This window comes from Aotus nancymaae, unplaced genomic scaffold (genome assembly GCF_030222135.1).
Source record: "Aotus nancymaae isolate 86718 unplaced genomic scaffold, 86718_ANA_hifiasm-v0.15.2.pri h1tg000031l, whole genome shotgun sequence".
NCBI classification, from domain to species: Eukaryota; Metazoa; Chordata; class Mammalia; order Primates; family Aotidae; genus Aotus; species Aotus nancymaae.
This window is the reverse complement of record NW_026988444.1, coordinates 2,827,541-2,842,253: the sequence shown is the minus strand read 5'-3', so window position 1 is coordinate 2,842,253 and position 14,713 is coordinate 2,827,541. Positions and strand designations below refer to the sequence as shown.

The window sequence follows — 14,713 nt, the reverse complement described above, 5'->3', positions numbered from 1 at the left end:
TTCCCAGGGTCCCCTACAATGTCTGGCACACACCAGGCACTCAACACACGTGTATCCAACAAAGGGAGGAAGGCGTGTTTTTTCACCAGAGACCTAAAGAACAGGCAGGGTTTCCTAAAACTAGCCCCTGCCGCCCCGACACCTGCGTGTGGAAGGCTCACCTGTGTCAATGCTCCACTACCTTATCTTCCGGTCCCAAGATGGCGCTGGGGCGGGGCAGCAGGCAGGAAGGTCCCTTTCTGTGAGCACACAGGGAGAGGACCCGGCAGAGCTGCAAACATTTGTGTCACAGATGATTCATGATAAATGGCTCCAGGATCCCACTGGCTCCAGACGCTGGAGGAGGCTCGTCCATGCGCCCACCGTCCAGGCTGCCGCTGGGGAAGCCGCTCCAGCCCGGCTCAGCCTGAGTTCGGACCTACCTGTGTCTTCTCATGAGCTGCTGCTGTTTTCCTGTGGGTGGTGGTGGTGGAGCCTGAGACTTGGTGATGTTGGTGAGTGGCCCTGGGAGCCCCTGATGTCCCAGCCTGTGACTCTAACCTTCTCCCCTCCCCCACTCCCTTCCCTCCCTTTCTCCCTCCCTCCCTCCCTCCCTCCCTTCCTTCCTTCCTTTTTTCTTTTTGAGACAGAGTTTTGCTCTTGTCACCCAGGCTGGAGTGCAGTGGTGTGATCTCACCTCATTGCAGCCTCCGCCTCCTGGGTTCAAGTGATTCTCCTGCCTCAGCCTCCGGAGTAGCTAGAACTACAGGCACCTGCCACCGCACCTGGCTAATTTTTGTATTTTCAGTAGAGACAGGGTTTCACCATCTTGGCCAGGCTTGAACTCTTGACCTCAGGTGATCTGCCAGCCTTGGCCTCCCAAAGTGCTGGGATTACAGGCGTGAGCCACCTCGTGTCTTGTTTCATCTTGAGTATGTTCCCATCCCATTCTTCTGGATGGATCTGTGTCCAGGCCAAGCTTTGGGTTGGAGGGAGCTGGTTAAGCCTGTTACATGGCTGGGTTGGGGGTGGGCTTTGGGGAAGGGGTTTGCACTCACAGAGCACCCACCTGTGCCAGCTGGCATGCAGGTGCCACTCCCACCGAGCTGAGGAATGAGGTAAGCACTGCTGTCTGGTGGCGTGCAGATGTGGAAACTGAGGCTCAGTGATGCCAGGGGATAAACCCAGGTGGTGCAATTGTGCACCCAATGCCAACATAAGCTACACCTGAGGCAGGACGTGGAGGCATCCCCCTGTGACTTGAAAGAGACACAGCGTGGCGTGGGAGCACTCTAGGTGCAAATCTCCCTGCCATGGGCCAGAAGCAATCCATGATGCATCTTCCCTGAGTAAGAGGGAGGCAAGACAGACTGTGATAAAAGGACTAGCAGTTGCCAGGGTTGAGGGGAGGGATGAATAGGTGGAGCCCAGAGGACTTCTAGGACACTTAAATGGCTCTGCATGATGCTAGAGCATGTTGTCTTACGTTTGTGCAAACCTGCAGGATGTACAGTGTGGAGTGGGCTCTGGCACACACTGGGTGGGGATGGCGATGTGTCAGCGTAGGTTCCTCCACTGGAACAGAGGCACTCTCAGTGGGGGTGCAGATCGTGGGGAGGCTGCATGGATGTGGGGGAAGGGGGCGAATGGGAATTCTCTATACCCTCTACTCAATTTTGCTGTGAACCTAAAGCTGCTCTAAAAAATAACATCTAAAAAAAAAAAAGAGGACTGGGGTTGAGAGGGCTGCCCAGGGCTCAAGCGGGGAGCTGTGCCACCTTCCTGTGGGGACGGTGTCCTGCAGAGTGTGGCGCGTGGCACCTCCTGGCCTCGTGCCATGCACAGCCTGGGCAGCCACTCAGGGCAGCTTAGGTGTGGGGGTGGCTGTGGGCTGCCAGTGATGAAGGGTGGTTCTGTTTCCCAGCTCAGTGCCAGGGGCCCTCTGGCAAGTCACAGAGCCTTTTCTTCCAAAGAAGCTGCTGGGCTCTGAGGTTCTTTCTAGTCTAACGTCCCAGGAGGGAACAACTTCAGAGTCACCACCACACAGTCACAGATGCAAAACTAAAGGAGGCCAGAGCTTTTATTAGGATTGAAGGGAAAGGAGCCTATGAGGGTGAGGAAAAGGTGGGGCGAGGGAGGCTCCAGGGTGATTTTCTTGACAAGCTGGCTGTCACCCATCCTGTGAGGACTTAACACCACCTTCCGGGGGGAAGCAGGTCAGCTGGGGTCGCAGGCCAGGCTTGGAGACGTCCCCCAGGGCTGCCCTCCTCCGACCAAAGCGGCCCACAGGCCTGATCCTGCGACTGGTGTACCAGGCAGGATTGACGTCAGGGTCTGGAAAGGAAAGAGCGGGAGCAGACCATGGGCACTGTGTGCTCTGGAGGCAGCAGGGCAGAGGGCACAGGCAGGGCCTCTCAGCCCAGTCGCCAGGCCATGCTGGGACCCATGCAAGGAAGAGGCACCCAGAGCTTCTGGCGAGGCCATTTCTGGGCATGGGCTGGCTTTGGGAAGCAGGAGTTCAAAAAAGCAGCAGGACTGATTTCCCTTTCCTCTCCCGCACAGCCTTCCCTGCCAGGTTCTCGAGTGACCAGGCTGCACCAGGCCCTGGGGTGAGGCGGGGTGAGGTGGGGGAGGCTGACAGGCACTCACTGCGGGTCTCCATGGAGTGCCGATGGGTCCGATCTGCAGCCCCGCGCAGGGCCAGGCCCAGCATCAGCAGGCACAGGAGCCAGGCCCTCAGCACCTTCATCCCTTGGCTCCTCCCAGGAGGCCTTGCTGGAGGGGGGATCCAAACGGGGAGGACACGGCCTGGGGAGAAGGGGCAGGAGCAGGGTTACACAGGCATCAGGGTGCGTGTGCACAGAGCCGGGACCTGGGGTAGAGTGAGCACTGTGTGTGTGAAAGGGAAGCATGTGCATGAGTGTGTGTGCATGTCAGCGCACAGGCGCATGTGTGTGTTTATGTGTACGATAGGGTGTGACTTGTGTGCACATGGGTGCATGCATGTATAAGAGTGTGTGTGTGTGCATGTGCACCTAGCCACATACATCTCCACGTGTTACTCTGATCTGTGCTGGGTTGAGAATGAGCACAGAAGCAGCAGTTAAACCTGGCCCTCTGCATGGTCCCCTACCCACCTGTGACCCCATTCTCTCCTCTGTGCAATGAGGGTTAAGTGAGATGCTCATGCGTGCGTCTGCCTCTGACCGGCTGGTCATATATGCACTGATGTTCCTCATCAGAAAGCCCCCATGAGGTGTGTGAGCTAGGCGTGTAAAGTTGAGCTGTCATGGGACAGCCTTGGGTCTGTCTGCCTGTGTTAGGGAACTGAAGGTGCAGCCAGCTTCTGAGCAGGCTCAGGTTTGTTGCACACCCAGGACAGTGGATTTGTGGGGAGGAGCCTGGGGAGCTGCACAGATGGAGGCAGCCACTTGCCCAACCTCAGACATGGTTGGCGAGCTGGGGGGTGCCAACCTGGACTGGGCTCGGGGACTGGAATCCGGTGCATGGTCCTTTCCCACATGCATCTCATGTCGGGGTGTCAGCCGACAGCTGCGTGCTGTAGAATGAGTCTGCATCCTCTGTCCTGACCAAGGCCACTCACCCTTGCCATGATGCCAGATCCAGTCTTCTAGGTGCCAAGGTAAACCTGCAGCACCTGGGATCCCTTCTCACAGGGAAGGGCCACTCTCTATGGGTGATGGGAGGAGGGGGCTGCCATGGATGGGACTGGGTGCATGCGGAGTGGAGGTGCTGAAATGCCTAATCAGCATCCAACCTGGCAGACCAGGAAACACCTGCTGCAGGTGCCCCTACTCCTTGCTCCATCTGTGGCATTTGGGTGCCGTGAGAAGAAGCCCAAGAGCTCCGTCTTGCTCAGGGGAGGACCCCTCTGCTGACCTTGACTTCCAGCCCCTCCCTGAGCCCCACAGAAAGTGCTCTCCATCAGAACAATGTAAAATTCCTACCCCTCTCCTTTTTAGAGGCCTGGTGGGGCGTCCCATGCTAGGTGGGGTGAGGGTTCCCCAGCCTAGAGGAAATGGAGATGCCACCTTGAAGAGTGATGAAGAGATGCTTCCCAGGAGGCTGGCTGTTTGCTTTTCCTCTGGCACAGGACACACGCCAGGTGAGGGGTGTCCCAGAATGCTAGCGATGCTCACTTGGCTCCTGATCCCCAGGGACCTGCCTCCCTGAAAGGTGAAGACTTTGTCTGTCTGCCCGGTGGAATTTCCTTGTCAGCGGAGCTGAATGGGACGTCTTTGCCTGGCATCTCTACCATGGACAGCGCCGGAGCCTCGGGGCCCTGGGAGGGCAGGGTGGCTTTGGATGCAAGAACCCAGGGGCAGCTGCCTCTGCCTGTCCTGCTCAGGGCTAGTAGCCTCAGCTGCCAGGAGAGCAGGCAGAGTCTCAACCTGACCCACACTCAGACAGAAAGGAAAGATTTTACAAAGTAGCAAAGCAGAGGACCCGAGTTCCAGCACCTGGATGTGCTACTCACCGCTCTCAAGTGTGGTAGAGGTGCTAGTAGAGTGTGGCTGCCGGTGCAGTGGGTCTGAGGAGGCAGGAGCCTCTGTCCCCCTTTTATAGCTCCTGAAGAGGACGAAGCCAGTACCTCCAGGTGCCCTCCCCCAAGCCAGCCCGTCTTCCTCAAAGGGTGGCATCAGGAGAGACCCTGTGTCTTTTCTCGTTCCTTTCTTTTATTTATTTATTTATTTTTTAAAAACTCTCATCAGTGACGTGATTTGTTCCTTCCTGGGTTATATAATTTCATTTGGACCAAGTGGTTTTAAAACACATTAGCTTCCCTTCTTCGCACTCGCCTTCGGGCAGACTGCAGAGTCAAGTGTCTGCTCAGCCTTACGTTACGGATGGGGCTCCTGGGCTCCTTCCAGTTCTCTCTCCCTGCCTTTAAATCACCGTGTTCAAGGGCAAGGTGAGAAGGGACAGTCGCCAAAGCCCAACACTGAGGCTTTTTATCTTCTTGATCTGCTCGGTCCTCGTTCATTCACCTGCCTGACGGTCCTACCTGCATTTGTTGTACGTACACCACGTCTTCCTCATTCTGTAACTTACACGCAGGGGCCATGTTGTTCTTCTCTGTATTTTCCAATTTTAGTATATGTGCTGTCGAAGCAAGCACTCTCTAACTACAATAGGTGGTTTCTAGGCTTTTACAGTCTTCATAATTAGTGTTTAACATAAACAAGTTTATTATGCTCATAAGACGTTTATTTTATTATAAAAGAAACAAATGTATTTTTGTTATTAAAGCAGTTCATATGCATTTGGAAAAAAATAGTGCATAGAACAAAATAGAAAAAATTGCACTGATCATATTAAAGAAGCTTCTCGCTTCTACATTTGATGCGTTTTCATCCAGTGAGCTCCCCACATATTTTCTGGGTAGATTCATCACATTCATACATGTTGAAGTTCATTCTTTTCACCTAACACTATAACAATCATGCCCTCAAGTTGCTAAATAATCTGTAAGTTTGTGCCATTTTAAGTAACTGTGCAATGTTCTACCATTTAACATGGACCTAAATCATTCATGTTCTGGATAATTGTAAGTTATACTAATGGTCTCTTATATGCAGTACAATATATACATATATTTTTTAATATTTTTGAGATGGCATTTCACTCTTGTTGCCCAGACTGCAGTGCAATGGCGCGATCTCGGATCACTGCAACCTACCCCTCCCGGGTTTAAGTGATTCTCCTGCCTTAGCTTCTGGAGTAGCTGGGATTACAGGTATGTGCCACCACGCCCGGCTAAGTTTTGTATTTTTTAGTAGAGACGGAGTTTCTCCATGTTGATCAGGCTGGTCTTGAACTCCTGACCTCAGGTGATCCGCCCACCTTGGCCTCCCAAAGTGCTGGGATTATAGGCGTGAGCCACTGTGCCCGGCCGAGTACAATCTTTTTAAGGAAAATATCTGGAGAGGAAACTTAGCATGTGCTTCCTGTGGATTGGTGCAGATGGTCGATGTGCCACTTCCATCTTTTCGGAAAAGCTTCTGAGCAATACTTTGCCTTTCAGGGAACAGGGCACACTCGACTTCTCTCTTGCTGCATCGTTGCTTTTTCCCAGTGAGCCAGGTTTGTGGCCGGTGGGCTCCCTGCGAGCCGTGGAGTCCAGGGGTGGCTGGTGGCAGGAAGTAGGGTAGGGAGCACTGGAAGGGTGACAGGGTGGGGTACACAGCTCCCAACTTGGGCTGCAGATTAGAGTCATCTGGGAGCCTTAAAAACTTCCCAGTGCCTGCACTCTACCTGGAATGAATTCCATCAGAATTCCTGGGGGTAGCTCAGGCATCCGTGATGGTGAAAAGCTCCACCCCCCAAAGTTTTTATAAATGTAGGTTGAGTATCCCATATCCAAAAACCCCAAATCTGAAACATTGTGAGTGCTGACCTGATGCTCAAAGGAAATGATCATTGGAACATTTTGGATTTTCACATTTGGGATGTTCAACTGGGTGAATATTGTGCAAATATTTCAAAATCCCCCTGCAAAAAAACCTCAGAATCCAAAACAGTTCTGGTCCCAAGTATTTTGGATAAGGGAACTCAACCTGTAGTGCTGACGGTGATGGTTAGAATCACTGTCTTGGAGGTAGGTTTTCTGCCCAGTGCTAGGCCTGCCTGGAGCAACAGAAACTGTGAGACACCAGGGTTTGGGGGCAGCTTCCTGGGCATCCACCACTGGAGAGGGAGAGGGAGAGGGAGAGAGGGAGAGAGGGAGAGAGGGAGAGAGGGAGAGAGGGAGAGAGGGAGAGAGGGAGAGAGGGAGAGAGGAGAGAGAGGGAGAGAGAGACTGTGTGTATGTGTGTGTGTGTGCACGTGTGCACAAAGCAGCTCTGTCATAGTGTGGCTTTGGCATCTTGCCACCTGGGAGTCTACCAGTGGGAAGCAGCAGGTGGACTAGGGGTAGCACAAGGATCAGTCCTGCTTAGCCCACCCCCATGTGGAAACCGATGGCATCCATCAGAGGCCTCGGAACTGCTGAGAGGCACTGTGGCTGGCTGAAGATGCTGCCACGGCAAGTGAGGTGTGGGCTGCTCTTGCAATAATGCTGCAGAGCTGCAGGCGTGGCCTGGGCATCTCAGGCTGCACATGGCTTCAGTGTTCTTTGAGAAATGAATCTCACAGATGGAGTTCGGCCATAGACAGGCAATCGGGGAGCTTTTCCCCATCCCTATTTAGTTGGGTCATGGGACTCAGGACAGGCAGAGCCAAACACTCTTTGTCCAGCTTCAGTTGGTCAATATTTCATCCAGGACGTGATGTGGCCACTTGAGTTGTGGCACATAGGAACTAGAACCTGTGCAGGGAAGTCCCCTCCCTGGGGAAAGTACAACCACCCGCCATGCTACCTTCCCAGAAGCCTTGGGGATAATGGGAACAAAGATGCTGACTGCCACGCCTTCCAGTCCTAATTTAGTAAGCTACTTACATTTTATTTTATTTTATTTTTTTGAGACAGAGCCTTGCTCTGTCACCCAGGCTGGAGTGCAGTGGCATGATCTCGGCTCACTGCAACCTCCACCTCCTCTCCCAGGTTCGAGTGAATCTCCTATCTGGAACTACAGACACCCACCACCATGCCTGGCTAATTTTTGTGCTTTTAGTAGAGGCGGGGTTTCACCATGTTGGCCAGGCTGGTCTCCAACTCCTGACCTCAAATGATCCACCCACCTCTCCCTCCCAAAGTATTGGGATTATAGGCGTGAGCCACTGTACCCGCCAGCTACGTATTTACTATTGTGTGCCTTTCTTCACTGAATGAAGCCATCATAGTGGTTTTCTTGTTTACTCTGCTAACACAGTGCAGCACAAGAATAGATTTTTTTTCTAACATTAAAGAATTCCTGGCTCTCTTGGGATGAACCTTACCTGGTTAAGACACAGTAGGTTTTCTAATACATTCCTGGATTTGTTTCATTAATATTTTATTTAGAATAGATCTTTTAGGCTGTACTCAGTGGTTCACACCTGTAATACCAGCACATTTTGGGGAGGCTGAGGTGGGAAAATTGCTTGAGGCCAGGAGATTGAGACCAACCTGAGCAACATAGCAGGACCTCATCTCTACCAAAAAGAAAACCCAGTGTATAGAATAGATATTTTAAAATATGTTGCCTGTACTTCTCCTTCCTCACGTTGCGTTCCGTAGGAAGGTCTTATCAGCCTTATGGAAAGAGGAACCATGCTCCCCTTTTCCTGTCCTCTGAAAGAGATCTGGTAAAGACAGGAATTCCAGAGCTGTCTGGGAGACACATGGGGTAGGGCTTGGGCTGAGAAGAGGGGTAGAGAAGGAGTGAGCTGGGAGGTCCTGGGTCGGGGTTTCTAGACTGAGAGCTGGGGGCTGAGGTGGGAGCTTTGGGGATGGGGAAACACTGAGATCGATCATGGGCAGGTGCTTGAGGATGACCCGGTGGCTGCTCGCTGGGCCTGGAACTCTTTATTTCATTATTTGCTTACATTTGAGATCCCAAAGCAGCCCAGAGCTCTTTAATGAGGCCTCAGCCATAAACCTGAACATGGGCGTGGACAGAGGACAGGTGGTTGTGAATAGCCCCAGAAAGGTGGGCACATCTGGGAGGAGGCAAGAAGAGGACAGGTGGCCCGGGATGGACAGAGAAAGAGGACTCAGTGCAGGACCCGGAGAAAGTACCAGGGAGGAGGGTCTTGCAGGGAGAAGCAGGAGGAGAGAAGGAGGCAGAGAGTCCCTGCAGCAAAGAAGGGATCATCCGAGTCAGGGACTGTGTCTCGGCACCCATCTGCCAGCTCCTTTGATTGTGGTCTGTAGGCGAAGGTCCAAAGCCAATCTTGAACACGGGGTTGGCAAACTTCTTCTGTAATGGGCCAGATAGTAAATGTGTCCAGCTTTGTGGGTCACAGGATCTTGGTGGCAGCTGGCCAACTCTGCTGTTGTGGCAGAAAAGTAGCCACGGGGAAAAAGGCAGATGAATGGGTGTGGCTGGGCTCCCAGGAAACCTGGCTTAGGAAGACAGGCTGCAGCTGGCTTTGGCCCACCATGCTGTTTGCTACGCTGGGTCTAGGTCTTCAGCTGGCAAACTGTCACAGCAGGTGTGCGCTCCACACCCTGAGACCCTCATGCTCTTGGGCAGTGACCTGTTTCTGAAACCCGTTGCGTAAAGTGGGAGAATAACAGAACGTACGGGGTGGGAGCGCTGTGCCATTTGAACAGGACAAAGTGACCGGGTGCCCTGCTAGTCCAGGCATGGCCACCTCTCCTCTGGCATGGGCTGTCTCTAGGTTGGCCAGCAACTCGCATGTGCATGGCCCTGCCCATCTCTCTCTTGGGCATCTGGAACAATAAGTTGTGGCCACTGGACGGAACAGTCCCGGAGCTGGGCTGAAGAGGCCACTGAGAGCAGCCACCTGCTGAGCAGGGTGAGGAGTAGTTCACAGACAAGGGGGAAGAGAAGGGCACGAGGGGGGCTGAGAAACCTCCAGGCCGTGGCCACTGCAGAGCCACCCCAGCTTCTGTGCCTGCTGTGGCTGGATCACTGGGTTTCCCTGGGTTCGCAGGAGAAGGCTCTGTGTTCTTCTCCTATGCTCACTGTTTCACTTGGGCTGGTTTCAGTGGATTTCTGCTCTTTGCAATTAAAGGAACCCCAAGGCCGGGTGCAGTGGCTTATGCCTATAATCCCAGCACTTTGGGAGGCCTAGACAGGCAGATCACTTGAGGCCAGGAGTTTGAGACCAGCCTGGCCAACATGGCGAAACCCTGTCTCTACTAAAAATACAAAAATTAGCCAGGCGTGGTGGTGGGTGCCTGTAATCCCAGCTACTTGGGAGGCTGGGGCAGGAGAATCACTTGAACCAGAGAGGCAGAGATTGTAGTAAGCCGAGATTGTGCCACTGCACTCCAGCCTGGAAGGCAGGGCAGGACTCTGTCTCAAAATAAATAAACAAAAATATACAAAAGCCCCAAGTTGAGAGATTCCCTCCCTCCTAGGCTTTCTTCCTGTACTCAACATGGTGGAGAGGACCCTACTCTTCAGTTTTGAGATCTTTGAGCTTTTACCCCAACATGGCAAATGCGCAGCATGCAGCAGGCACTTGGTAAGTAGGAACAGCACCATGATGGGCTGTTGGTTTTGTAGCTGGCTTTGGTTCTTGGATCATAACGGCACTCTGTAGTGGGTTGGAGTCTCTCATCTGGAATCTCAAATGTGACGTTATTTGGAAGTAGGATCTTTGCAGATGTAATAAGCTAAGATGAGGTCATCCTGGGTTAAGGTGAACCCCAAATCCAGTGACTGGTGTCCTGTTAAGAAGAGGACAGATAAGCAGAGACACACAGGGAGAAGGGCAGCGTGAAGATGGAAGCAGAGACTGGAGGGAGGCAGCCACAAGCCGAGGAGCACCAAGGATGCCAGCAGCCTCACAGCTGGAAGGGGCCAGGAACTGCCGTCCTGCACATGGAAACGTCCCTGTTGTCCCTGTGAGTCTAGACTCTGGCCTCCTGAACTGTGAGGGAATACATTTCTGTTGTAATCCACCAGTTTGTGGGGCTTTGTTATGGCACCCATAGGAAACTAACTTAGGGCTTCAAATGTGTGTCTGAGCGGACCGATGAAATGCCTCTCCCTCATGCTTGTTCTGAGAAGAAACTGGCTGCGGCTGTGGCCTGTGGGTTTCTTCTGGCCTCCTGGGAAGACATTGCACAACCTGACAGGAGAGGTAACCTTGGGAATTGGAAGCCATCGAGTGGCAGCTGTGGAACAGCCATGGGAAGAGGAATAAGAGCAAAGCTGTTTCTGATGTAGATGGCTTCTGAAAATCCAGACTCCTATGAGATTTTAAAGCACTGCTCTTAGTAAATTAGAAAGCTGCTTTTGAAGTGTGAGCCATCCAGAAAGTGGCATCTCTGAGAACCGAGAGAGAAAGTGCTAGTGACAGTCTAGCAGCGGAGGAAGGCTTCTCTTGCCCCAGGTGGCCATGGCTCCAGGGCCTTGGCATTGCATTTGTGATTAAAATAAAAGGTGTTCTCCGACCCTCGCACATGGCTCCCATCCAACCAGTTTACAAGTGTCAAACGCAGACTCACTGAACATCAGACAAGGCTCTGATATACGGACTGTGCATTGGTCAGAGTTCTTCAGAGAAACAGAACCAGTAGGATGTGTGTGTAGAGGGAGAGAGAGGAGAAAGAAGAGAGAGAGAAAGAGAGAGACAGAGACAGAGAGAGAGATTAGAGAGAGATTTAGTTTAAGGAATTGGCTCATGAGATTGCAGGTCCTGGGAAGTCTGAATCCTGCAGGACAGGCCATCAGGCTGGAGACCCAGGGAAGAAGTGAGGTTGTAACTGGAGTCCAAAGGCTGTCTGGAGGCAGAACTCCTTCCTTCTCAGGGCAATTTCTTCTTTTCTCCTAAGGCCTGCAGCTGGCTAAGGCCCACCTACTTTATGGCAGGTTATCCGCATTCAGGTATACTGATTTAAACCTTAATCACATCTACAAAATACCTCCATAGATAGATCTTGGCTGGTGTTTGATCAGACATCTGGGCACCACAGCTGGGCCAAACTGACCCATAAAATTAATGATCATAGATTGTTACAAGTGTCTGTAGTGATGTAGCAAAATACTCCTTTTCCCAGCATGGCCATTTCCTTGGAGTTCTGAGCCCAGATGCCACTGAGCTGCAGGTGTGTCCATTGGAAATACCTGAGCAGTTTGTTCATTTAGGTACCAGCAAGACTGTCTCTAGGAAGACTTTGTTTTAGAATTTTCAGGGGAATACAGGTAGCACACATGGGTAAAACACTTCTTTCTGGGGCTGGCTTTTTCCTAGGAAGACATAGGTGTGAGGTAATGTTTGGAATGGGCTTTACCCACCTACCAGTAAATTAACTCGTGGGAGTTTTAATTAAAAGCTAATATGTAAATGAATGTCTGGAAAGACTTAACAGTGGTTGCTAGTTGGTAGATGATTCTTTTTATTTTGTGTATCTTTTTCTCTTTTGCATATCTATCTTTTCTGTTTTATTCCAATAAAATAAAGAGATTTCATATGTAATAAATATTCTCTATAAGAATAACTTTGAAGTTACTAGCATTGTGAAGATGTGAGGATTGCTTGGCTGTCACCAGCATGCTAAAGCAGAAAGCAGGGGTCTCAGAAGCCCAGTGAATAATAATACCATTACTGTTACTCCTTTGGGGATGGGTTTTTAACCTCCAGTAAAGTGGGTTCTTTTGGATAGAGCTGTTGGAAAGTGAAAATCCTTGGTACTTACAGAAACAATGGCTTGATATAAAATCATAGTGAAACTGCAACACTGTAATGCATGGTAGGTTTGATCCCTGAGAGCTGGGAGCTACACCTGTCAAATTGTGTTTCACCTCAATAATCTGCAGTGAGGGGAGGTATCCCTTGGTGGTCTGGGTGCTATATTGCAATATGTTGGATACTGGATTATCTGAGAAGTTCAATTTTGCTGCACACTCACAGCTCATTTGTAAGAAGCATCTTTGGGAGATCTGTGCATTCAACTCTTTCTAAAACTTTTTTCTTTTTCTCCTTATGAAGAAGACTGTTGGAGGATAAAACTTTGGAGAAATCTTTTAAATGCTTGTCTCTAACCTCCATCTGGAGTCATAGAGAAACCCCTGACTTCTGTCACTCTGGCTGGAAACAAAGAGCCAGCAGCTGTACTGGTTGAGGTACACCAACCTCAATGATCCCTGACCTGCCTGTATGCAGCTTCCACTACAGATGTCTCTGGAATAGCCATCTGCTAGGAAAGGAACTCAGAATTCTTTTCATTTATTTGTTATTACTTTTTTTAAAGAGACAAGGTCTTACCCTGTCATCCAGGCTGGAGTATAGTGATGCAATCATGGTTCACTGCAGCCTTAACCTCCAGGGCTCAAGTGATTCTCCTGCCTCAGCCTCCTAAGTAGGTAGGACTACAGGCATGTACCATCATGCTTGGGTAATTTTTTTTGTTTTTGTTTTTGTAGAGATGGGATCTCATTATGTTGCCCAGGAAGTCTCAAACTCCTGGCCTCAAGCAATTCTCCCACCTTGGCCTCTCAAAGGGCTGGGATTATAGGTATGAGCCACCTTGCCCAGCCTGAAGAATTTTTTCAAAGAACAGAATTTATAAGTAATGTTGGGAATTCTATGGAAAAACTTCCATGCTTTTATCTGATGCCACAAGGAGTCAGAGAAACAGATGCTAATGTGTGCTCACAGGTCTCCTGAAGATGCAGGATTACCTGCTTCCCAGCAAAACACTTTGGGATTTGAACCTTAGTTTTAAGTGAGAGATTGGAGAGCTCTTGGAAGTGTCCTATTCAGAGAGGGCAGGAAACACTTAACTTGATCAACCCTTGAAGACACAAGGCTTGACTCTTGTCTCTACTGCCTGTTTGATTATGAAGGAAGCCATTCCTCCCAGCACCCCCTCTGACAAAGGTGGTGTACCCATTGGGTCCTGTTTGGAGTGAACCTCAGGGAGGGTGAGATGTGATTACTATTAGGATGTTCAAAGGCATCTCTGGAGGGTCTCAGTGGGCTCCACTTAAAACTGGATGGGCCACACAGATATTAGGAAATAACTCTGAGTCCCAGGCTGTCTGAGGGGAGAGCAACTATGTAATGAAGGGGTGAGTGGCCCGCTGACTCCTGTGGCCCCCACACCCCCATCCTTGGCAGACATCCCTCATTGGTTGTGACCCTCTGTCCTCTGCCCCACTGGGTCCACTGCAGTGAGTGGCAGAGCCAGGCTAGAACCAGGCCTCTTCCCTGCTCGTCTGGAGCTCTGCTGGCTGTCTCTCCCTCTCCCAGCAGGCACTCTGCACTATCATCTGTGACTTCCCTTTAGGACAATGTTGTGTAAACCTTTGAAGGACACACAGAAGACCTCTTTACTGTGATCTTTTACCCTTTTCACTCTTGGCTTTCTTATGTTGCTTTCATGAATGGAATGGAAAAAAGATGACTCAGTTGTATCTATCAAATGCTCACTTGCTGCTATCCGCTGGCTCTGCCCTTGATCACAGTGTAACTTCCCCTGGTCTACAGACCACTTGGGTACTTGCAGAATGGGTGCACATGGGGTGGGGACTGGGATGTCTATTCCTCCTTCATTATTCAGCAGATCATTAGTTCAGTCACTTGTCTGGATGCCTAATTTCCAATCACACCCACAAGAAATATGCATGTATCTGCTCACACCCCAATATAGACCGTCAAGAATACACATATGGCTGGTGCCTTAACTGAGTCATCTTTTTTCCATTCCATTCATGAAAGCAACAAAAGAAAGCCAAGAGTGAAAAGGGTAAAATATCACAGTAAAATGGTCTTCTGTGTGTCCTTCAAAGGTTTACACAACATCGTCCTAAAGGGAAGTCACAGCAGCTCAGCTGTTTCTCACAGATCAGAGAGGCTGGTGGGGCAGCCAGGAGTCATCAGTAAACCCAGGTGAGCGTGCAGGACTCAGTGCTGCTGTCGTCTTGCAGGTGGGAGTCCATGTGGAGGGGTGCTCCTTCTTGTTTCTCACTGGGATGGTGACTGTGTACAGCGGAAAGCACAGAGCCAATGAGGGACAGGAGGGCCGTAGTGGAGGGATAAGAGTGCAGGGCTGCTCCGTCGCTCTGTCCTGTGTCCTGTTAGGGCTGGTGTGCCACCACAGGTTTCTGTGAAGTACAAACACACATACACATATAAGCACACACATACACAG

General features: G+C 50.9%; 2 protein-coding genes and 1 non-coding gene across 3 annotated transcripts in view; all 3 read right to left on the bottom strand.

Moving 5' to 3' along the window:
* Positions 1-2,149: 2,149 nt before the first annotated feature.
* PRLH (prolactin releasing hormone) lies at positions 2,150-2,728 on the bottom strand. The gene is made up of 2 exons (XM_021676915.2): positions 2,629-2,728; positions 2,150-2,313 (listed from the first exon to the last, which is right to left on the bottom strand). Exons 1-2 carry the CDS (start codon positions 2,726-2,728, stop codon positions 2,150-2,152), a joined length of 264 nt encoding a protein of 87 aa, XP_021532590.1.
* Positions 2,729-5,014: 2,286 nt separating this feature from the next.
* On the bottom strand, positions 5,015-5,119 carry LOC135277409 (U6 spliceosomal RNA). Its single transcript, XR_010345012.1, has one exon. It is a non-coding gene; the product is annotated as a U6 spliceosomal RNA (small nuclear RNA).
* Positions 5,120-11,875: 6,756 nt separating this feature from the next.
* Positions 11,876-14,713, bottom strand: part of MLPH (melanophilin) — a 66,717-nt gene continuing 63,879 nt past the window's right edge. Inside the window, exon 16 of the mRNA XM_064383389.1 lies at positions 11,876-14,666. Coding sequence (XP_064239459.1) covers positions 14,640-14,666 — 27 coding nt within the window. The 3' untranslated portion in view covers positions 11,876-14,639. The remainder of the gene's footprint in view (positions 14,667-14,713) is intronic.

Coding starts and splice junctions, on each gene's coding strand:
- PRLH (XM_021676915.2), bottom strand. CDS start 2,728: ATGAAGGTGCTGAGGGCCTGGCTCCTGTGCCTGCTGATGCTGGGCCTG. Junction 2,314..2,628: donor GCACTCCATGGAGACCCGCA/GTGAGTGCCTGT, acceptor TTTCCTTTCCAG/ACCCTGACGTCAATCCTGCC.